Here is a 25,733-nt window from a genome sequence, read left to right as displayed (position 1 = left end):
TGGGATCGAGTAACCATGGTTGAGGAGGATGGTTGCTTCAGATTTCTTGCTAGCCTCTTCCATCTTCGATCAGTTCTTTTACTCTGTGACTCCTGTACAGTACAAGCAACTCTGTCTATCCCATTGGCCAGAGAGCTAGCCGTTGTGGTTGAAAGCCTCTGGCTTATGGGCTTTGGGGCCGATAGGATTGGGTCCCCTTCAGGCCCAGCATAGAGACCCGGCCTGCTCTCCTGTTCCTCTAAAAGCTTGTCTTCCCGCCCTTTTCTTTCTCGCTGTTGACCTGCTTTCACTGTATCTCCCATACCGATTGTTGCACATCGACCTAGGTTGCCATACCTTCCCCTGACATTTCTGAGGTTCGTACTAGTTCCTTTTCCACTGTTCTTCTTCTAGCTTCGACCGTCACTGGTCCCTGTGTGTTGGAGAAGGTTGATGAAGAGTGCATGTTACTTCCATTGGCTTGCCGATCTCCTTCCTCATTTCCTACACCACCCTCCACCTCTGCCTGCCCACTAGTATCTCTCGTGTACAAATCCTCTCTTCCTTTGTTGTTTCGGTAAGAAAATAAGTTGCGCTTTGAGAAGCTCTCTGCCCTTAGCCAGGATCCAAACTGAGGTTCCGACCCTCCCTCCACTGCTTGATCTGCATGCGTAGCCATGCAGCCCATCTCTCCATGAACAAACCATCCACACTTGAGGCAGATTCGGGGTAGATTTTCATAACGGAAGTATACCCAGTGCTTTGTTTGCTCTACATTGATGAAGCGACCCCTCGGGATAGCCTTCATCAGTGCTAGCTGTAGTTTTACCCTTAGATACCTTCCCCATCCAGTACCATCTTCTTCTACGTCAACTTCTAATACCCTTCCCACTGAACTTCCGATTTGGTTTCCCCATTCCATAGACATGCACCCTAGAGGCATGTTATGGATTTGTAACCAAAAGGTTTCTTTGTCGAAAACCATCTCCCTGAGGCATAACTTCCCCTCGTATGGGATCAGTACAAACAAAGATGAATCGAAAGACCACGGTTTCCCTTCAAGAACTTTATACATGTCTGCATGAGTTTCAAAAGAGATTACGAATGTGTTACGTTCCACTTCTTGAAAGACTGCCCTTCTGCTAATACGCCATATTTTTGCCATGGTATTGCTGATCAATGTTTTGCTAACTGGACGGTCTGAACAGACCCTTCCTATCAGACTCTTTTCTCCCTTGCGATCTATCTCTTTTTTTCCAGTTTGCATTATCTCCACTACTTCTTCTTCCTCCTCAGATAGTTTGAGCTTTCTCCATTGAGCCATTAAAACTTCAGCTCCACCACGTTTTCTGCTAGCCATGAAAACCACGGGACTGTAGAAAAACACCACCTCCGAAGCTTTGAAAAAGCTCTAGAGAGGAGACTCTCAGTGATACTTTAAAATTAAGGTATTGCCAAAAGGGGTACTCTTGGAAGGCTGGGTAGAAATTAATTTTAAATAATGGCAGATCACGGCATCTAAAACGAAAATGAAAAGGACAGCAGCATCAGGAGCACGCTTTACGTGCTACGAGCTGGAACTCAAAGACAAAAGAAACGCAGAGCACGCCTCGTGCTGCAGTTGGGACAGTAACTCAGCAACACACAGGAGCTGGTGTAGAGAGGCGTGAGCTGCAAAGCAGCATAACCCGTAACGTTGGGTGCAGGAGCTGGAGCGAATCACGCAGTGCACTGGGCTGGCCTCAAGCACGTACGCACCGGAGCTGGATGGAAAGGCAACGGGCGTGAAGAGAAGAAGAATCACGCACACGGAATATGGGCTTGCTGAAAAGCAGAGCACGCTGGAAAGAAAGATAAAAGGGAAAGGAAAAATCGAGGTTGGTATTCTCTCTTCATTTTTTCCCTCAGTTTTTCTTTTTGGGGGGGTTCGTTTTTCCTCTTCATTCCTTTCTTGTTTTTTTTTTTTTTTCTTTTTTTTTTTTTTTTTTTTTCTCGGTTTTCCTTTGATGTTCGGGGCGCTGCAGCTTCGGCTTATACCTTATTTCTTTTGCTGGGTTTTAGTTTTCCTTTTCCTTCAACAGAGTTTTCATTTTCCAGTGTTCATTTTCTTTCCTTAGGATTTTATTTCAGTTTTTAGTTTATTTTTCTTGGGGCGGTCAGTTCCGTTTCCTCCATCCTTAGTTTTAGTTTTCGGTTTCGGTGGACAGCGTTGGCTTCTTTATTTTTCTGCTGGGTTTTACTTTTTTCTTTGCTGTGGCTTCTCTTTCATTTGAGGCAGATTGGTTTTTCTTTTCTGGGATTTTTTGTGTTTATTTTTCTACTGGTTTTTATTTCCTAGTTTTCTGGGGCGTTACATTGTAGTTTATTTTGATTTTGATTTTTCCTTACCATTTGTCACGAAAGCGACTTTGAGGTTTCATTTAGGTATTTTCTCTCAGATTTTATCGTGGCTTAATTTAGATTAATTTTTGTTGCTAGAAATATCATGCGTAGCTAATTTTTAAAATTTAGATTGTGGAATGAGACTTGATTTGTTTTGGATTCTAATTTAATGCAATTTTTTGTTGATAAATATCGATTTTACTATGTTACTAGTTGGATTTGATTTGAAAATAGATTACAACTCTTGTACTTGATTTGTTGTTGACGTAAGGTATAATAAAAGTTTAAAAATTATCAAGGCTCTCTTGGTTGATTGTTAATATGTTTGGCTAGTAAATAGAGAATTCATTGGGGAAATTTTGCAAAGAATCCTGAGCAGAACACTTTTTTTTATCTTCTGTTTATCAATGCTTTGACTAGATTGTTAATCGAGAAGATTATCTAGGAACCGAAATAAAGAGAGTCTAATACCCAACCCAAGTATTTGCTAATTTTCCTTTTAGACACTTTATTTTCCATCTCTGACTTAATTTTACTGAATTAAATTCATAATTTTTCTTAACTCACCTTCAAGAATCTTCACGTGTTAAGTTACTAAAAGTGAATTTCATCATTTTGATTTCAATTTAAGTTTAGTTTTGCATTTGCATATTTTTTTTTTTTTTACAACCATAAGAAGCATAAAAAAATTCCTCACATTGCATTCCGTTTTATTTTTCATCTCTCATAGTCAATACATTTTTTTTTTACCATAAAATCTCACAAATGCTTTGATAATCCTTTATCCCTGTGGAATACGATCTTGGACTTATCTTTGATACAACTTGCCAGTTCTACACTTGGAAGAACACATTTGAGATCGAGTCATGAACTAATATTTTATGGAGTTTTATGGATTTTATAGCTGTGATATTGGAGTTGATATTAAGTAATAAGACCTAACCCTCTAGACTTCCGGGAGTGAGGCGTAACAATTTTTTAACCCAAATTATTTAAATTATCTCCAAAAATAACCAAATTAAAATTGAATTAAGTAAAATTTAACCCATAAATTAAAATATATTACTTTTGAATCCAAATTGTTTCACTTATCTCCATAAAATACCCAAATTAAAATAATATCCAAATTAAAATTGAATTAATTAATATTTAACCGATAAAATTAAAATATATTACTTTTAAACCCAAATCATTTCAATTTAACCCTAGTATGATTAATAGACTTGGATTTCTCGTCAAAAGTTGTGTTAGTATTGTTTGCATATCCAAATAAACCTTAAACCCGTTCGAGAGTTGTGCCCTATTGTTTGTAAAGAATGTTTGGGTACAACTCTTGAATTGTCAAAAGTGGACAATTTGAGATTCTATCATCTATGACAGATATGTTCAGTCTAAAGTCACATGCTAGTTTTTGAAATTTTATTTCAGTATTTCCTTTCCATTCTTTGGGTATGGGGTTTGTAAGTTGCTCGGCCCATGGATAGAGCTGATGACATGTCGCGATTAGCATACTTGGAGAATTTTAGGGAAATGCTACCAAAATTTCGACTAACATGAGAGTTTTGGACTGAGTATATATGCAATATAGATGATAGTCACTTGAATAGGATAGGACCAACTACCTTATCAAAATAAAAGCAGTGAATATTTCAATTATTTGATAGTGCTTGTCTATGGCTTAGGTTTTTTGTCACGGTCGTCGAGTAATGAAAATAGTATGGATAAGAGTTGGATGCAGCTAGGAGTTGACTTGGTAGAGACTATAAGAAATATGTACAATGGGTTAAGGTTTTTTATAGAATTTGCTCGAGGTTTTATAAGATGTTTATGCAAGAAGTAAAAAAACCTTAGTTCTTATAACTTGGGAGTAGTGGATAAGCATTTATATGTCAATGGAATCGATTCTAAATACTTACCGTGAGTCTTACATGGCTAACCTTTTTCCTAAAGGAGTCAGATTTGGGACTTAGTCCAATCAAACCGTGCCAGGTAACGACATCGACATAGATGACATAAATGTGGATATATCTGATGATAGTGATTATATTAGAGAGGATATGATGGAGATGTTAGGCAATCTTGGTGCTAATATGTTTAGGGTGAGGGATGGAGAAGGAGCATCTATTCAATCATTTGAGGGAAATGAAAATTTTGGAAGATTGTAGGAGGATGCATAGCGAGAACTGTACGAAGGGTGTACTCGTTATAGCAAGTTGTCTTTCATAGTGAGGTTGCTTCATATTAAGTCTATATGTTGTATTTCTACAAAAACCATTGACATATTGCTAGAATTATTTAAAAAAGCTCTCCCACTAGATAACGTATTACCCCGTAATTTTTATGAAGTGAAGCAATTGAAGCGAGTAATATCATTTATGCATGTAAGAATGACTGTGTTCTCTTTTGGAAAATATCCAAAATTGGATGAATGTCCAGTGTGGCATGAGTCAAGATGGACAGCCGCTAAGTGTAATGTACTCCAAAAGGTGTTAGACATTTTCCTTTGATTCCTAGACTTCAAAGATTGTTTATGTCCCGGTTGATTGCAAAAGATATGTGTTGGCATCATACAGAAAGAGCCCGAAATGAAAACTTCCTTTAGCATCCTGCTGATTCTTTACAATGGAAAAAATTTGACTTCGAGTACAGATGACTTGCATAGTTTCATATATTTTATCACTTTCTAACTTTACACTTTAGTCTAATTTTATTTATTTTTTTCTAGTTTAGGCTTCATTATTGTCATTCAGTTTTATTTCAAATTTGAAGAAAAAGAAAATCTAAATATTAGAAGCCTATCATCTAAAGAGTCTCTCTCATTTAAATAAAGATTTATCCGAATATTAGAGTTAATCATTAGTGCTATTTGGGAATAAAGATCAAGTTAAAATTTTAAAAATGCTAAAGATAGAAGAAGATTCTCAAATTCAAAAGGAGTAGATGTTGGCAAAGAGAAGTGATTTGAATCTACTCTAATGGCATCTAACTACTAGGAGGAGAAAAAGTTAAAAAAAGAAAGAAAGAAAGAAAGAAAGATATTCATCAAATTTAAAAAGAAAAGATGACGTGGGAAGCTTGGATTTCATTCTATCTATTGATCTAATTACCCATTGTATGACGTGCATGAGAATAAATGGGTTTTACTTGACTAAAGGCATGTTGGGTTTGACTTGCTAAAAGGAGTTCACGCGGGCCCTTATTTTGATTTTGAATGAAGATGCATAATGCAACATGCTGGGATTTCTTTCGGTTTTTACTTGGGCGCATGATACGGATGAAAAAGAAAAGAAGGGGTAGCTTTAGTCTTTGGTTTGGCTTTGGCACTTACGGATGACATTTGATTAATTTTTGTTTCGAAGGATGCCGCGACGTGGAGGCTGGTAGGGGTGAAAACCAACCTCATTGGTGCGGTTTTTGGGTAAAACCGACGCCGATCGACGAGGTGAGATTCGCCAGAGCAACCGACCGTAACTGGTCGATGGGAAGGAGGAAAACCGTCCGTATCTACTCCGGCGGTTCTCTGGCGGTTCACGGTCGGTTCTCGGTTCCTCTAGCGGCGCTGGTGCTTGGAGAGAGTAGAGAGAGAGAGTTACAGAGATGAGAAAGAGAGAGGCTGTGAAACCCAGGTGAATTGGGGAAGAAGAAGAAGAAGGAAGAAGGAGATCAAAATGATGCCGTTTGGTTTTAAATCCAATGGCGTCGCTCTACTTATTTTTTTTTCGTTTATCATAGATAAAACGATGCTACTTGCTTTAATACAAACGGCATCGTTTACATGTGTTTTAATCACAATAGCATCAAACTACGCCGTTCCACTTAAGTTTAAGTGGAACGATGTAGTTTTATTTAAGTATAAATTAAAAAAAAATATATGTATATGTTGTCGGCCGGTTCAGCGGTTTGAGCTGGCCTCAAACCACGACCGAACCAACAAATGTCGGTTTTGTTCATTTTTTGCCGCTCGCTGACTGGTTCCCTGGCGGTTCCGGCCGGTTCCTAACTCTGGCAGCCGGTCTGTGTCGGTCACGACCGGTTTGTCGGTTTCTTGTACACCCCTGGAGGCTGGGACAATGAGAGTATTTGTTAGTGTTCATTTTCTTTCATTCCTCTAAAAAAAATATCATAAATTCGTTTATGTTGAATTTAATTTTTAGTATGAACTCGATTTTCTTTATTATATGAAAATGATATAATCTAGTTTCGAACTATACTTGCTTTTCTTTGAAGTAATTATCTTTTATATTTGTCTGATTTATTCTGAGTTTATTGCTTCTAATTGACTGTCCATTAATTAGATGATTTTGATCTTGTGATTTGCTATTGAAAGAGAGAATTATAGGATAGAACTTAGATATTTCAAAATAGGTAAAATAGAGATCGAAAGACTTATATGAACATATGTAGTCTTAAAATCATTAGTCTTAATGCTTTCTTGCTTTATTAATTTGCTTACTCTTGTGTAAAATGATGAACAAGAATATTTTCAATTGGCTATCGAAAGAGGCTTTTGGATGAGTTTGGAGATTTTACTAACAAAGAAAATTAAATTCAATTAGTTAGATGAGTAAAGCATAGTGAGGGATTAGGTGAAATCAATTTTCCAGAAGTTTTCTTTCACATCAATTTGATTTTCGAACAACAGTTTTCTTTTCCTTTGAGTAATTTCTTTGAATTGATTTTATTTCAGGTTGGAGTTACAAAAAATCCTAGTGACTTTTCTAAATAAAGTCGACATTAGTTTAATTTTGGTTTTTGTCAAAAATAAGTTACCAATCTTTGAGGATAATACTCTTCTCATCACTTTACTATAAAATAACGATACTGTACATTTGCAATTTTGTACCGATCAAGTACCCATGGTTTGCCAAAGAACCTCGCAATGTATGACTTGGGCTAGCAATAGATGGTTTTAATCCATTTAGCAACATGAGCACTTGTCATAGTATTTGGCCAGTCATATTAATGCCTTATAATTTGCCACCTAATGCATTAAGGATCCCTACTTTATGATAAGTCTTCTGATACCAAGGCTAAGGTCACCAGGGAATAAAATAGACATATATCTTCAGCAACTAATTGGAGAGTTGAAAGAGTTGTGGGATAGTGGTGTCTGTACATATGATGCAGCCTCAAAGTGGAAGTTCAAGATGCATGCTGCAATTCTATAGACAATAAATGATTTTCTAGCATACAGAAACTTTTTTGGGTGGAGCGCAAAAGGTAAAATGGATTGTCCTATTTGTAATAAAGATACTCAGTCTCAATGGTTGACAAATGGTAAAAAATTATATTTCATGAGACACCATCGATATTTACCACATGATCATAGATGGCGTTCAAATAGAATGATGTTTGATAGAAGGGTTGAAAACAAGTCATCATTGTCGGAGTTGTTTGGGTTAGATATTATCATGTAGTTAATGGATGTTTTAGAAAATAGATTTGGGAAGGATGCAAGAACTTGAAAAAGGGAAAGACAAGTAGTGGAGTTGAATTGGACAAAAAACCATCTTCGTTGAGTTGCCATACTGGTCTACCTTGACACTTCGCCATAGTCTTAGGGGTATCAAATTGTGTTAACGACTCGTGTTCGTGTTGTGTCAAAGCATGTATATTATATTATATAACTCAACCCTAACTCGACCCGTTAAGCTTATCGTGTCAAAATCTCAAACACTAACATGGTCCATTAATATAACGGGTCATGTCTTGTCAACCCATTTTAATCCATTAGTGAATATTACAAAATAAGTTAACACGACACAATATGACCCTGTTCAAACTGTTTATGTAAATTGGTTGAATAGATCTGAAATTAACCCATTTGACCTGATTAAATTTAGCATAATTTTATATAAATATTAAAATCACAATATCAATAAAATTATAAACTAACTACAAGTCCAGAATTACAATTCAAATAATAAAAATATCAAAATTGAAATTCTAATAGTTTTACTTTTAGATATAAGGGTATAATTGTAACTTTAACTTTCTTGACGTGTCATAACGAGTCAAAATGGATTGACCCGTTATCAACCTGTTAAGGAATCGTGTCTTAACGGGTCAACCCGTTTTGTCCCAACCCGTTAAGACTAAACCCTAACCCGCTATTATCGTATCATATAACATATTCCCACCCTTACATAATCTAGATGTTATGCACATTGAGAAAAATATATACGAGAATATACTAGGCACTCTGATGGCAATAGAAGGGAAGACAAAATACACAATTAACTCTTGTTGTAACGCCCTAGTCTTGGAGGTCTGGAGAGTTAGCTCTTATTACATAATATCAATTCCAATATCCCAACCATAAAATCTGAAAAACTCCATAAAATATTAACTCATTTATTTAATACAAATATCCATGTCTCTCCATAGAAATATTAACCAAAACCCTCAATAAAATAGAATTACAACTCCACAAAAACTCAAATTACCCATAACTTGGTGTGCCAAAATAACCGCCAAAGGTAAACTTACAAAAAATATGATCCTCCAAAAATACTTGTACCCTCAGCACTTATTCAAGAGTTAGGACCACCTGTCCAAGAGTGGCCCCTCCCCAATTTTATCAATAAGCCCTCACTTGTGGTAGTTGAAAACCGTGGTTACAATCAAGCATCTAGAATTGACAAAACAAAAAACACCCAACAAGCAAAGAAAAACCAAAACAAAACCAAACACAAGACCGAAAGGTAAAAACTTGCAAAGACATCACAAAATAACCAAAACGAGACTAGCTTAGACGTAGCGAGGGGATCCCAGAGTAGCCCATGCGAATTAATCCACGTAGCCTTACATCACAATGCAAAACATCTCAAGACTTCTCTAGTTTTGTTTGCTATGAACTTAAGCTTTCCATATTTCGAAAGTAAACTATAGCTAAAATGTCAAGACTTCTCTAGTTTTGGGGCAGCTAAAGAAAGATTGAACTACTGCCAGCAACTTGAATTGCTATCAAAAGGCTGAGATTGTTTGAACCTCATCTACATAATAAACAGAACCCACGTCGACTGATTATGCCCAAAGAATAATGCGGTAGTTGTAGCACAGCTTTGGGGTGTCGATTCCACAGGGAGACAAATTAAAAGAATAGCAAGGGGAACAAAGAAACTAAAGAAAAAATATTAAATAAGTAATAGAAAACAAAGATTAATTTTAAACGTAAATTCAAGTAAAGCAAAGTGATTAACAGAAAAAGTACTCAAATTTGACAAACAGTAGAGCGTCGGGAATCCCTTACACAAATCTGGTATTTTAATTATTCTTAATTCACTGGATAACTCAATTAGGAACTCAATTCTCGAAATTCCCAATCGGAAGGTATAGATTTATAAACCAGACTTAAATCAAATGTAACCCTTTGAAAAAGCATTCACCACTTTTAAAAAAACGTAAATTACTACCCCTATTGAGAAAATCCAATGACGACAATATACTCAAGGAGCGATATTGCAGCAAAAAACTAAATCAATATAGATAAATAATTGATCCAAACATAATCAAAGAACTAATCCATTCAATAGAAAAAGCATGACTGAATCCATAAACAGAATAAATTCTATGATTATTCGGAAAAGAAAACATCAACGATGAATTGAGAATGATAAAACAAAAGAGTTTTAGCAATTGAAGATCAAATACATGAATTAAAAATAAATTAGAAATACCATCTAATGTGCAAGTTCATCCTTAACCCTACTTGAGAATTTAGTTACCCATAAATATAATGGACAACAAAAATCTCCAGAGAAAACTGAAGCGAACGGTGGCCATGGAAGTGATTTTCTCCTCTTTTCAGATCTGCCTCTTGTGCCTCTTCACCCCCTCCATTTCGTGCTAATGATATGCTTATATAGGGTAAGAAAGAAACCCTAATGTCCTCTTGATTTCCGCATAAAAAAATCGCCTAAATTTTAGGACTTATCTTGGCAGCCACGTACAGCCTTCAAGATTTCGAATTTGGAAATCCTTATTAGAGACAAAGTTATAGCCCTTTAAGATAGATTTCCAATGAATCAAGAATCGCATCAATCCGATATATGAGTAAAAAGATACAGTCAAAACACTAAAGTATGTCCAGACTGTCTCTTAGCGAATTTCGGACTTGGACTTCTTGTGGTTTCATTTTGTGATTTTTTTTTCTTTTTCTTTTCTTCCAAATTGCTCTCAAACCCCATGAATGTCCTCCTTTGAATTTGACTGAGCTTGACTTACTCTTTTATAAACTCTGAAATTAGACATAAAAAAACTGCTTAGGAGTATCCCAACGTAAATAGAAATTCAATTTAAGAATACACATTAATTCCTATAATTTCTATTCACATTTTAGCATTTTAGTCCAATAATAGGGTATATAGAGTGCACTTTCGCACACTCATCACACCCCCCAACTTACTCCTTGCTAGTCCCTAGCAATTTTCATGTCAAAACAACGAAAGAGACCAAAGAAAATCACACATAAAGGCCATCAAGTCACACTTTTCAGATTCACATATCAAAACAATCTAAAGAATCCAATAACCCATCAAGATCAATCCACCTATAGCAATCCATAGAGTGTGTGTGTCTTCTCCAAGCCATAACCATCGTACCACTAACCTTGACACATGCAACATCAATAACATCTTAAGCAAAAGGTTCAACTCCATAACTCACGGGTATAATAGTGTTTCGTGTAAAGGCTCTCTCTATGGAGTTGACAATGGGTGTATATACACTCTCATGGAAAATTAGGCAATTATGTACAAGCAACAAGTAAATATTAATCTTATGATAGGAACACTAACAAATGAGACTTCCATCAATCTTTCCAACAGCTTACTTAGGATCAGAATGGTCAACACAAAAGGTTGTAATGTGGCTTGGTTTTGGGGTTATATAAAAAAAAAGGATGAAAGAGATTCAAAATCTTCCAAGTACATACAAAGGGAATTTTATTAAATATCTCAATAGACCACACTTCTCACTTAATATACTCTCCAACTTTTCAGATTATCAAATAATAATGCTTTTCCTTCTTCTTCCTCTTTTTTTTTTTTTCAACAATTTGATGGACAAACACATGCCACTTTTGTATTCTTTCCATCTCTACCAACTTCTTTTTTTTTCTTTTTTTTTTTTTGGAGCTCACTCAATTGAACACTTTGCAACTTGTACTCTTCTCTTTTTTTCCGTCGTCTTCTTCTTCTCTTTTTTCTTTAATTGAAAATGATAAAATTAAAGAAAGAAAATTCAAATTCCACACCTAGTATACACTTGGAAGTAAAAAGGGTAAGAAAATCTGTGTATAGGTTATACTCCAATGTGGAGAGGCATGGATGATATGGGCATATGAAAAGAAAAAGCTACAAGTGTTTTATTGGCTCAAAGTTGGCTACTAGGGGTCTATGATGGAAAGGATAGCTTGAAAGGCTCAAACGTTAATCCTAAGTTGACCTTCGTCATATCCCAAGTATATCCACCATTGTACCTCAAACCATGTAATGATATTCTCAAAAGAAGTGCCCAATTCAACATATCAATAAACGCTTATCACAATTTACTACATTTGTATGCTCTCAATCCTCCCAAACTCACATGAAAACTTAAGCAAAAGAGTTCTCTAGCTACATGTGTCAAACCACCATCTTACCACAAAACTTGGATAAGTGCATTAAGGATTCTGTGAATGTTTCAGCAAAAAATGATCTGATGGGTTTGGTGAATTCACGAAGATGGCTATGAATGAGAATGAGTACACATGTGAAAATGATGCACGTGTGATGCAAATTAAAAAAAAATTGACACATGAAAATATGCCACAGAGTTCCAACAAGCATTTTAAAAATTGAATTTGCACCGCCACCCCCCAACTTAAATGAAACATTGTCCTCAATGTTTAAGAATCAAAATTGAATGGGGAGTAACTGAAAATGGTAGAATACACCTGATGAGTGACGTGGGTAGCTCCCTAAACACCAAAGATGGTAATCTGAAATAACGAAATGAAACTATCCTGCAATCAAAAACAAAGAAACCAACAGCAAACAAAAAGGAAAAGAAAGAAAATAAGAAAAAAAAAAACAAAACAAAGCAAAACAAAATAAATAAAGAAACACATACCTTGGTGGTGTGGTCAAGGTTGATAGACTGGATGCACAAGTGGAATGTCTTCCACTTCCGGAACTTGCCTATCAATTAATATTTTAAGGCTTTGACCATTTACTTTAAAGATCCGACCATCCTTAGGATCTTCTATTTCTACCGCCCCATTTACAAAAACATTCCTTACTAAAAAGGGGCCAGTCCACCTAGACCGAAGTTTTCCTGGGTGCTTATGGAGTCTAGAATCATATAAAAACACTTGATCATTAAGCTTAAACGTTTTTCTCAAAATATTTTTATCATGAAACGCTTTCATTTTAGCCTTATAGATTCTAGAGCTCTCATAAGCATCATTTCTCAACTCCTCTAACTCGGTCAACTGAAATTTTCTAAACTTACCTGCTTCTCCCATATCAAAATTGAAATGCTTGATGGCCCAATAAGCTCGATGCTCAAGCTCCACAGGTAAGTGGCAAGGCTTCCCAAAAACAAGCTTATAAGGTGACATACCTAAGGGAGTTTTGAAAGCTGTACGATAGGCCCAAAGCGCATCAACTAGTCTTAAAGACCAATCTTTGCGATCTGGATTGACCGTTTTTTCTAAAATTTGCTTAATTTCCCTGTTTGCAAGTTCTACCTGTCCACTTGTCTGGGGGTGGTAGGCAGTAGAGATCTTATGTACCACCCCATATTTTTTCATCAAAGCCTCAAAAGAACGGTTGCAAAAATGTGTACCCCGATCACTAATGATAGCACGTGGTGTACCAAATCGAGATAACACATTCTCTTTGAGAAATTTGATTACCGTCCTATTATCATTGCTCCTGCAAGCTGCTGCCTCTACCCATTTTGACACATAATCTACTGCCACAATAATATATTGATATCCAAAAGAAGGAGGAAATGGTCCCATAAAATCAATGCCCCAACAATCAAAAATTTCAATCACTAAAATTGGGTTTAAGGGCATCATATTACGACGGGATATAACTCCTAACTTTTGACACTTTTCACATGAGCGACAATAGATGTTTGCATCCTTAAATATGGTGGGCCAATAAAATCCACACTGCAGAATTTTTGCAGCGGTTTTCTTCATTGAAAAGTGGCCCCCACAAGCTTGAGAGTGACAAAATTCCAAGACGCTAGCAATCTCTTCATCAGGGATGCAACGCCTTAAAATTTGGTCAGGGCAGTATTTGAAAAGAAAAGGATCATCCCAATAGAAATTACGTACCTCAGTTATGAACTTCCTCTTGTCCCGAGCGCTCCAATCCACCGGTATCTCACCTGCAGCCAAATAATTCACAATATGAGCAAATCATGGTAGAGAAGTAATAGATAGTAAATGCTCATCGGGAAAATCATCTCTAATTGGCAGGTGGTCAGAGGTGTCCTCAAATGTGAGCCTCGAGAGATGGTCAGCCACTACGTTCTCCACTCCTTTCTTGTCTTTGATGGTGATGTCAAATTCCTGCAAAAGTAAAATCCATCGTATTAATCGTGCCTTAGCATCCTTCTTTGTAAGAAGGTACTTAAGGGCTGCATGATCCGTAAAAATAATAATAGGAGAACCAATCACGTAAGCACGAAACTTATCCAAAGCAAACACTACAGCTAGCAACTCTTTTTCAGTGGTGGAGTAATTCATCTGAGCACTATTTAGAGTTCTACTAGCATAGTAAATGACAAAAGGCTTTCCCTCCCTTCGCTGTCCAAGTACAGCACCTACAGCAAAATCACTTGCATCACACATAATCTCAAAAGGTAAAGTCCAATCAGGTGACTGTATTATGGGTGTTGAGGTAAGCTTGCCAATTAGCGTTTTAAAGGCTTCTTGACAATCTTGTGTCCACTCAAATGGGGCATCTTTAGCTAGGAGGTCACATAGTGGTCTAGATATGGTGGAAAAATTCTGTATGAACCTCCTATAAAAGCCCGCATGAGTCCTTTACTGTCCTAGGTGTAGGCAACTTAGAGATTAATTCAATCTTAGATTGATCTACCTCTATCCCCCTAGAAGAAATAATATGCCCTAACACAATACCTGAAGGTACCATAAAGTGGCATTTTTCCCAATTCAAAACCAATTCCTTCTCCTCACAGCGAGTCAACACCCTCTCTAAATTCAATAAGCATGCATCAAAAGTAGATCCAAAAATAGTCAAGTCATCCATAAAAACTTCCATGCAATTTTCAACCATGTCACTAAAAATGCTCATCATGCAACATTGAAAAGTAGCAGGTGCATTACACAATCCAAATGGCATTCTACGAAAAGCATAAGTACCGAAAGGACAAGTGAAAGTGGTTTTATCCTGGTCTTCTAATGCAATTTCAATTTGATAATAACCAGAATAACCATCTAAGAAACAATAGAAAGGATGACCAGCCACACGCTCAAGAATTTGATCAATAAAAGGGAGAGGAAAATGGTCTTTCCGGGTGGCAGCATTCAATTTTCTATAATCAATGCACATCCGCCACCCAGTCACAAGTTTTGTAGGGACTAGCTCTCCCAGGTCATTCTTCACCACAGTAACAGTTGACTTCTTAGGAACAACCTGTGTAGGACTTACCCATTTACTATCAGCAATAGGATATATGATTCCTGCATCTAATAGTTTCAACACTTCATTTTTCACAACTTCTTTCATAGTAGGATTAAGCCTACGCTGGGGGTCTCTACGAGGGCTAGTTCCTTCCTCCAAATTAATTTTATGAGAACAGACCAGGGGACTAACACCTTTTATATCAGCAATGCTCCAACCTAAGGCTGACTTATGCTCACTTAGGATCCGAATTAATTTCTCACCTTGAGACTCAGACAATTCAGATGAGATAATAACAGGAAAAGTATCACCTGGACCAAGGAAAACATGCTTTAAACCCTTAGGCAGAGGTTTCAGTTCAACTTTGGGTGCTTCCACACTTGAAGGAATTTGCTTTTCCTCTCTCTCAGGCAACTCCTCAAACTTCGGTTGCCAGGCCCGAGTGCCATAATCCTGAGTTCTATCAAAGATAGCACAAATATCAACTACATCAGATGGATTACTGATAGAATCAAACTCAGAATTAATAAGAAAATACTCAAGGGGGTCAAAATCATGAGCTATAGAAACTCCCTTTTCTATGAGTGAGTCAATCATGTATGTCTGGTGGCTCTCGTCATCATCTTCTGGCTGTCTTGCAATATGGAAGATATTCACCTCGAGAGTCATGTTTCCAAAAGAAAGCTTCATGAGCCCATTCCTGCAATTAATAAGAGCATTAGCAGTGGCAAGGAAAGGCCTACCTAAAATCACAGGAATTTTAGAAGTAGTATCAACAACAGAGCTAGTGTCAAGGATTAGGAAATCAACAGGATAATAAAATTTATCAATTTGAATTAGAACATCCTCTACCACACCCCGGGGTACTTTGACTGAACGGTCAGCCAATTGTAATACCACAGTGGTTGGTTTGATTTCTCTCAACCCCAACTGCAAATAAATAGAATATGACATTAGATTCACGCTAGCTCCTAAATCTAGCAAAACTTGCCCAAACTCATGATTTCCAATGCTGCATGCAATGGTTGGGCAACCAGGATCCTTGTACTTGGGAGGAATCCACTGCTCAATTAGAGCACTAACTTGCTCTGTCAGAAATGCTGTCTTCTTAACATGGTGCTTCCTCTTGACTGTACACAAATCTTTAAGAACTTTTGCGTAAGTAGGAACTTGTTTAATAACATGCAAAAGAGGGAGGTTAATTTTTACCTGCTTGAGATTATCCAAGATTTCATTGTTAGGATCCAAAGTTCGCTTATTCAGTTTTAAAGCTTGAGGAAATGGTACCTTAACTGGGCTCTTTATTACCTCGGCTTCTTTGGGCAGCTCGGCACCACTATTGCTTTGATCCTCTTGCACATCCTCTGATTTGTTCGTTGTTGGGATGTGTAATGACTTACCACTTCGTGTCACAATGGCATTCACATCCTTCAAATTCTCTTGTGCCATGTGTTGACCATGGGGTACGGATTGAGCTTGAGAAGGAAACTTACCTCGCTCATTCATACTCAAGGAGCTCATCAATTTGGACACTTGGCTTTTTATCTCCTTATTTTCTTCAACAACCTGCGTAATCAAAGATTCAAACTTTTGGTTAGTCTTACCTTGTGCCTCAATAAAAGCATGTAAAGTATCTTCTAAGGGGCTCCTAGAAGATGAAGGTGCATGATATGGTGTAGGATATGATCTAGGGGGTTGTGCAGGTTGCTGGTTTTCAGACTTCCAGCTAAAATTGGAGTGATTACGCCACCCCGGATTATAGGTGTCAGAGAAATGTGTAAAAGGCTTCTTGTACATACCTAAGGCATTACATTGTTCCTCATATATTCCTCTCATCTCAGCCAATGTGGGACACTCTTGGGCAAGGTGATCTACCCCACCACACACAAAACATGGTCCAAAAGACTCTGCATGATTAGCCACGTGTGTTGGCTTTAAGTCCTTAGTTTTCAACGCCTCTAGCTCTCTAGTGAGCATCTCAACCTTAGCTTTTAGGTTATCTGCTTCCCTGAGATGGTAAATTCCACCACCATTTAGGTTTCCTGCAGGTCGTGACCTATTTGTGCTCTCAGTAGTACTAGGTCCAGTCCAAGTGTAAGCTTTTTCAGCAAGCTCATTGAGGTATTCTATGGCTTCATCAGGATCTTTCTATAAGAACTCATCATTACACATCATCTCCACAAATTGACGCTCTCTAGGTGTAAGTCCCTCATAAAAATAGCTCACTAAGCGCCAATTCTCATATCCATGGTGAGGACACATACTCAATAGCTCCTTAAATCTCTCCCAAGACTGATACAAAGTCTCACTGTCCTTTTGTACAAAGGTGGAGATTTGTCTTTTTAAAGCATTGGTCTTATGTTGGGGAAAGTATTTATTAAAAAAGACCTGAGTTATCTCATTCCATGACCCAATAGATCGTGGTCTCAAAGAGTATAGCCAACTCTTAGCTCTATCTTTCAAAGAGAAAGGAAAGAACTTAAGTCTCACAATGTCATCAGTTGCATTTTGACTATGAAAAGTCGCAACTACTTCCTCAAACTCCCTAATGTGCACATATGGATTTTCACTTTCCAAGCCATGAAAAGTAGGGAGTAACTGTATCATCCCTGTTTTAAAATCCAATTGACGAATATTAGCTGGAAACATGATGCATGATGGTGTGGCTGTGCGTGTAGGGTGGAGGTAATCCTGAAGGGTCCTAGTGGGTTGATCTTCATGTTCACTCATTTTCTAAAAATTAGAAGAATTATCAAACAAATGATCAGAAAAATTAAACTCTGACTCTAACACAGGTCTACAAGCAAACCGACCCAAGGCGTCTCTATACCTATGCATGCAAGGTAGAGAAAAACCTAACACTAAAAAAAACTACAAAAAGAAAAAGAAAATAAAAAAAATGCAGCAAGCTAAAATAGGGAACGAAGTTACCGCCTTTACAAACTGTTGAAAAGAAAAACTATCTCACAATTCTTCTACTGTCTCCCCAGCAACGACGCCAAAATTTGATTACGCCCAAAGAATAACGCGGTAGTTGTAGCACAGCTTTGGGGTGTCGATTCCACAGGGAGACAAATTAAAAGAATAGCAAGAGGAACAAAGAAACTAAAGAAAAAAATATTAAATAAGTAATAGAGAACAAATATTAATTTTAAATGTAAATTCAAGTGAAGCAAAGTGATTAACAGAAAAAGTACTCAAATTGGACAAACAGTAGAGCGTCGGGAATCCCTTACACAAATCTGGTATTTTAATTATTCTTAATTCACTGGATAACTCAATTAGGAACTCAATTCTCGAAATTCCCAATCGGAAGGTATAGATTTATAAACCAGACTTAAATCAAATGTAACCCTTTGAAAAAGCATTCACCACTTTTAAAAAAACGTAAATTACTACCCCTATTGAGAAAATCCAATGACGACAATATACTCAAGGAGCGATATTGCAGCAAAAAACTAAATCAATATAGATAAATAATTGATCCAAACATAATCAAAGAACTAATCCATTCAATAGAAAAAGCATGACTGAATCCATAAACAGAATAAATTCTATGATTATTCGGAAAAGAAAACATCAACGATGAATTGAGAATGATAAAACAAAAGAGTTTTAGCAATTGAAGATCAAATACATGAATTAAAAATAAATTAGAAATACCATCTAATGTGCAAGTTCATCCTTAACCCTACTTGAGAATTTAGTTACCCATAAATATAATGGACAACAAAAATCTCCAGAGAAAACTGAAGCGAACAGTGACCATGGAAGTGATTTTCTCCTTTCTTCAGATCTGCCTCTTGTGCCTCTTCCCCCCCTCCATTTCGTGCTAATGATATGCTTATATAGGGTAAGAAAGAAACCCTAATGTCCTCTTGATTTCCGCATAAAAAAATCGCCTAAATTTTAGGACTTATCTTGGCAGCCACGTACAGCCTTTAGGATTTCGAATTTGGAAATCCTTATTAGAGACAAAGTTGTAGCCCTTTAAGATAGCTTTCCAATTCATTAAGAATCGTCTCAATCCGATATATGAGTAAAAAGATACAGTCAAAACACTAAAATATGTCCAGACTGTCTCCTAGCGAATTTCAGACTTGGACTTCTTGTGGTTTCATTTTGTGATTTTTTTTTTCTTTTTCTTTTCTTCCAAATTGCTCTCAAACCCCATGAATGTCCTCCTTTGAATTTCACTGGGCTTGACTTGCTCTTTTATAAACTCTGAAATTAGACATAAAAAAACTGTTTAGGAGTATCCCAACGTAAATAGAAATTCAATTTAAGAATACACATTAATTCCTATAATTTCTATTCACATTTTAGCATTTTAGTCCAATAATAGGGTATATAGAGTGCACTTTCGCACACTCATCATCGACCATGTCATCTTTATATGTCTGCTACAAGGAAGTTCACTATCACCATGTCATCTTTATATGTCTGCTAGGAAGTTCCCAGATAGTGATACCTACATATAGACATAAGTTGTGTATAATCAATTAGGGATAACAAGAGATTATAGCAAGAATATACAATTCAATGGAATCGACTGTCTAGCTACTGCTATCACATTACATATGCATGAAAAGGCAAGGTTTACTGGATATGATTTCTAGTGAAGTTCAAGTCAACCATTTTACCCAACAGAAACACTTCTAACAGGTGTCTCCTACACCCTCTAATTATTGGAAACCAATAAGGACTCGCCACGTAAGGGTTTTGCAAAACCCACGGTGAGACGCGCAACAAGGTATCTTAAACCCCCCCGACCCCCTCTGCTTTCATTCTCTAGGAAAAAAATCCCTAACCTCTCTCTATCTCCTTCCCTCTCTCTCTCTGCTCTCATTCTCTTTCGTTCTGAAAATCCCTAACCTTTCTCTCTCCTTCCCTCTCATTCTCTCTCTCTGCAGTATAGCATGTTGAGTGAAGGAGGATTGACACCTTTTGGCAAGTGGCCATTATGTAAAAAAATAAATAAATAAATAGAAGAAGAAAGAAAGAGAGAGTTCAATACAGTAAAGTTGGAATAATAATGCTACTACTCATAGTACTTACGACTGGAATTCCATGTGCCTTAGACTTGAGGAGAAAAACCAACAGGGTTGAAAGAATAACTGACGTTAATGGAGCTGTTGCTAAGACCCAAAATAGCTTTGGTTTCCTAATGCTCTGTGTTGATTAATTAAAAAAATACAATATTAAAAAAAAAAGAATATGTTGACAGATTTTATATATGTTCTTGGGGAACAACAAAACACTTACAATGTGCCTTGTAGTTAACAGAAAAAGGAGGAAACCAGAACCCATGAAAATGGTTTGCCATGACCACTGCACATGAATTGTACCCGATATCACTATAAATGGTATTGGTGATGGAAATTGAAGGAGAACAATATCTCTTTTTTTTTTTCACATTATTCTAGTTTTAGTGGATATAAATTTCCTCAATTTCTTAAAAAAAATTCATTAATATTTCCAACAATTGCACCTACAAAAGTTTTTCATGAAGAAACCAACTATGTCGAAACTTTTGTCAAGTGGAATTGTTGCATATTTTGGAAAATATATGCAATGATTCTCCTCGAAGAAAATTGGCATCTTGTCCCTTTACTAATTATAAATCCTAACCTGTGATGCAGAAAGACCAATGCAGAGCTTCGGATAGCTTGAAGTTCGAAGGAGAGATAGAGAGAAAACACAGAGCTGAGAGAGAGAGAGAGAGAGAGAGAGAGAGAGAGAGAGAGAGAGAGAGAGAGAGAGAGAGAGAGAGAGAGCGATTCGAGGGAGAGGGAGAGAGAGGGGGGGTTGGGGAGGGGGGTCTCGAACCAACAGAAAGGATTTTTTATCCCCTACAGCGCGGCGATGAGGAGTGGAGATAGAGGAGTGACGTGGCACTACTCTATTGGTCTCCGATAAATGAAGTTTATAGGAAGCACTAGTGAAAAGTTATTCTCTTTACCCAATTGAAATAATCTGATTTGGATAATGCATATCTCATGGAAATTGCAGCAGAAGAAGGATGCCTCCAACCTTGGCCTGACCTTTAGTTCGGAGCAAGTTCACTCTTTCTGTACTGTATGAACAAGTCAACATATGATATTGAACAAGTCAAATCCATTGAAAAGCAAACAAACAAGTGTGTATCTGAGATGAAAAAAAAAAATATTAGCTAAGTTAAAGCACAATAAGAATTTGTCAATCCAACCCCATCATTGCTTGTCTATGGCAGATAGAAAATGTCAAATATTAACAAATATTTGTATTATTGTGGTGGTCTCTTATTCTTTTATAAAAAGAAGAAAAATCCCACTTTTTTTTTTTTTATTCACAGCCATTGCAGCTGCCCATCTCGAGTAAGCAACTCCAAGATTACCAATTTGGTATTCCACATGGTCATATTCATTTTCTATCTGCCAATGGTCTCTCATTGTTTTATAAAAAGAAGAAAAATCCCACTCTTTTTTATTTGTTGTGCCCAAAGACTTATTTCTTGTAATCAATTCCTTCACATGAACAAAAAGTCTTTTTTAGAAGGGCTTATTTCTTGTAAAAAAATTCTTCATTCACATGATTCATCAAACTGAAAAACTTTCTTATTTCTTGTAATTGATTCCCTATAGCAATTAAAAGCTGTAAATTGTGCAACAATCTAACAAAAAGGCATCCAAAGCAAGCACTTGTAATCACTTGCCATGGTTTAAAATATTATAAGAAGTTTTGTCCAATGTCAGCTTTACACAAACATAACACCTAACAAGCAGTGAGTATATAATATTACCTTGCTATATGCTTTTCATCTTCAATATTAGCATATTTCATTGTTTGAACATAACTCAGTGCAAGCAATTTATAGAAAAAAGAACCATAAACATATCTACAACGAAAAATATACTTTTCAAACCTCCAAGTACAATCAAAGTCACAAAACCCAGATATGGGCAAACCAGCAAACTGCATCTAGATTTAAACACAAACACAAAAACCCATCTTCAAATTTAGAACTCAAAAACATTATCGAGAAATAGAATGGATAGAACAAACAACCTAGAACAAATTCAAATCATTCTGAATGAGTCCTATATGCAAAAGACCTAAGAGAACTGAGAACTTCAAAACCAAGACGTTTAAAAACCCCCATAAAATGTTCAAATCTAGAATGACAACCAAGATTCACAAAGCAAATGGATATGGATAAACAAAAACTAAACCTAGATCTAATCTATCCAAACCAAATGATGAAGCCAACTTGGGCAAATCTGGGAGAAGCTGCTTGTAAGTAGAGATCTAGGTCAATAGAGGCTCCTTGTGCTTACTCCGCTTCTATAACAGGACATGATCTGACCGCTCTCCTTCGTCCTCATGTCCCTCAATGTCAGATCAACACCAGGCACCGAGTTGAGCCTCAGTAACAGAGCCATCAACACCTCATTCATCCTTAGCCTCATGCATTCGTTTCTCCTGACGATGTCCGCAGTCTCCTGCAATGACAAGAATTTGAGTGGCTTCAAAGGAATGGATGGGAATATTGGTGACACTGTGATGGGATGGAGAAGTAGAGTGGTCCTCATTATGGAAGGCAAAGGTTACAATGGTGGAAGAGGATGAGAAGAAGTTGCCCTTGTGAGAGGATTTCATTTCATACCAAAGGATTATTTGAAGTTGAAGGGAAAGAGACAGATAGAGAGAGGGAGAACTGATTCAGTGAGTGAAGACTAAAGTTAGGGTTTCGCTGGAAGAAAATGGTAATATTCTGTGTGCATGCTTACTGAGCATGGATTAGAGTGTCGAGAATTTGTGTGCCCAACTGTTGTTGACAGAACAAGAGGAGGGGGTCATTGTTGTGAAGGAGAATTCGTTGGGAGATGCTTTGGTAAGGGCTTAACGTTGTTTACTATTCAAGTTGCTTACTACAAAGCACTTCAACAAAGAAGCGTTGAAATCAACTATGAAGAAGGTTAGCGTCCTGTCAAGTCTATAACCATCCACGACTTGAATCCCACGCTATTTATTACTGAGTTTGAAGACATAAAGGATAAAGATCATGTAAAATGTGATGGACCATGGTCGTTCGACAAGCACCTTATTTTGACTAGTGATGTGGAGGGGCTTAAACAAACTCATCAAGTTCATTTGTCCGAGGCTTTATTCTGGGTTCATATCCATGATCTTCCAGTCCTGGTACATAACTCGACTATGGGGAGACGCATTGGTCAAGCCTTGGGAAAAGTGATTGAAGTGGATCTTGAGCATGATGACATGGCATGGGGAGAATATATGCACATTCGAGTATGCATGAATGTTTCAAAACCTTTGTTAAGAGGGAAGAAGGTATGTGTAGGTTCATCTCAGCCTATTTGGGTAACTTTTTCTTATGAACGTCTACCAAATTTCTGTTACTTATGTGGATTGCTGGGGCCACTTGCACCGTGACTGTGAGCATTGGGCTGAGTCAATGGCAAATCTTAAGCTTTCTGAATACCCCTATGGGGCATGGCTGAGAGCAGGGACCTTGGTAGTGCGGAGAATGCCAAGTGAATTCTTTCTTTCCAGTAGAGGGAGGTGAGAAGGTCATTGAAGCAACCAGCAGCCATGGCTTCTGGTGAAGTGGGGAGTCACAATCCATCAGCAGTAATGGTGGATAATTATGCATATGAAAAAAAATCGAAGCTATTAAAGTCTGGGGATATTGTGATAACCCGTTTTTACGTGTATTTTCACTGAATGGTTGTTTTTAATTTAATTAATATATTGGTTTATTTATTTTAAATTAATGTATTTTAAATTGGTTTTAATTTATTTGATATCGTGTTTAATTTATTTTAGTCGTTTTACGATTTTTAATATCGTTTTCGGCGGATTTGTTTTTGGTTTCCGGAGTGAGGATTGGACCTCATTTCTTTTCTTTTCTCTTTTTCTTTTTCCCTTTTTCCTTTTCTTTTTCTTCTTTTCTTTCTTTTCTTTCTTTTTCTTCTTCTTTCTTCCCCGTTTCCTCTCTCCCGCGCGCTGCCCCTTCTTTTTCCCCTTACCATCGCTGCCACTTCGGCCGCCCATTGCGCCGCCGTCTGGCGGCTGTGTTGTACACCACCCCCACCATTCTCTTCCCCTCCCAACAGAGTTCATCCCCACCAATTTTCAGAGCTATTGGACCAGCCGTTAGCCGCCACAAGCCCCTGGAAGTCACTGCACCTGCTCTGTTTTTCCCCCTGTCGCCGGTTGCTTTCGCAGCCCAGAACCGGTGAACATCCCCACCAAGTTTCACCTCCATCCGAGCCACCGTTAGCCACCACGAGTTCCTCCAAGCCACACGGTTTTTCACCGATTCCTACGCCGTCGCACCACCTCCGGCCACCATCTCTTCACAACTTCTTCCTCTACTTCTTGCCGACCTAACCCACCTAATTTCGGCCCCGATCCGTTGCCGGAGTAGCTCCCACGAGCTCAACTCCGATTTGGGCTTTTTTCACTTCCTCCACCATTTCCACCACCACCCACGGCCAAAACTCGTTTCCTTTAGCTTCATAAATATCTATAGACCATTCCATATCAATTTCGTGTCTTGGTTTGTTCCCGTTCGAAAGTGGGTAATTTATTACCCACGGCAACAGTGTAAATTACACTGTTACGTTGCTTTTCCTCCATTGTTTGCAATGCCGCGAACTTTCAAAAAATACCGTATAGCGCTGTAAGTATTTTTCAAACTTTACTTTTAGATTTAAATTTATTTTGCTCATACAATAAATATTTATCTATTGGTTGGCTGATTCCAGACTGAGTCCGAGGAGTTCGGGGGTCGGCTGGATGAGGACGGAGTTGCTTGGATTTTGTTTTGTGCATTGGTTGCTTTTACATAGTGCATGCACGTGCATTTTATTTATTTGAGAAAATCATGTTTTGTTGGCGTAAATGGTTTTCGGGTGTGTGAGTCTCACGAGCCCAAGCCGGGATGAGTTATTATTTCGGAGGAGCTCCTCTGGTCACTCGGGAGTGGATAATACTGAGTGACATCCCCTGGGTTGTCGCAGGGCGACAACCGGATCGCACGATACGGTAACGCTGTCGTGTTGACTCCGTGGTCCCTAAAGTGGCGGGGACTAGAGGATGGCTTAACTAGGGACGCGCTGGGCGTGAGTCTGGGAATCGTTCGTTTAGGTGTCACATGCGTAGTCGTTACCTACGGTGTGGCACAGAGCCAGGGTGTGCGGATGATCCCTAGGGGAGATCATGGTGCATGCATAATTGGATTGTTTTTATGGTTTTCGGATGTGGGCCATTTTCTGGAAAAATGGCGATGTTTGGTTTCGAGGCTTTTGATCCATTTTCTGGGAAAATGGTGGTTTGGGCCATTATCTGGGATAATGACGAGGATGTGTTGAGGCTTTTGATCCATTTTTTGGGAAAATGGTGGTAGCGGTTTTGGGCCATTATCTGGGATAATGGCGAGGAATGATTTTAATGGTTATGTTTTTGGGCCAAATGGATTTTTGGCGTACGTGGAAAAATTATGTTTTTATGGGACATGTGCATTGCATTCTTTCATGCATATTGTTGAGTTTAATATGTTTTTATCTAGTGGCGTTTGGATTTTACTTACCTGCGGCACCATTTTAGGTACCGTAGATTTCGGTGCCGAGATCGAGGAAGAAGAGGAGGAGGCTGAACCCGAGGATGCGGCTCCGCCGGAGTTCTGGGTTGAAGTTAATGTCTTGTTGTTGCTTTGAGTAA

General features: G+C 37.7%; 1 protein-coding gene and 1 non-coding gene across 2 annotated transcripts; one reads left to right on the top strand and one right to left on the bottom strand.

Moving 5' to 3' along the window:
* Positions 1-322: 322 nt before the first annotated feature.
* LOC122291010 lies at positions 323-1,339 on the bottom strand. Its single transcript, XM_043098663.1, has one exon. It carries the CDS (start codon positions 1,337-1,339, stop codon positions 323-325), a length of 1,017 nt encoding a protein of 338 aa, XP_042954597.1.
* Positions 1,340-17,250: 15,911 nt separating this feature from the next.
* Positions 17,251-17,358, top strand: LOC122293052. Its single transcript, XR_006237109.1, has one exon. It is a non-coding gene; the product is annotated as a small nucleolar RNA R71 (small nucleolar RNA).
* Positions 17,359-25,733: the final 8,375 nt, after the last annotated feature.

Source organism: Carya illinoinensis, chromosome 13 (genome assembly GCF_018687715.1).
Source record: "Carya illinoinensis cultivar Pawnee chromosome 13, C.illinoinensisPawnee_v1, whole genome shotgun sequence".
In the NCBI taxonomy this organism is placed as follows: domain Eukaryota; kingdom Viridiplantae; phylum Streptophyta; class Magnoliopsida; order Fagales; family Juglandaceae; genus Carya; species Carya illinoinensis.
The sequence above is the reverse complement of the archived record's forward strand: the minus strand, read 5'-3'. Positions and strand labels throughout refer to the sequence as shown.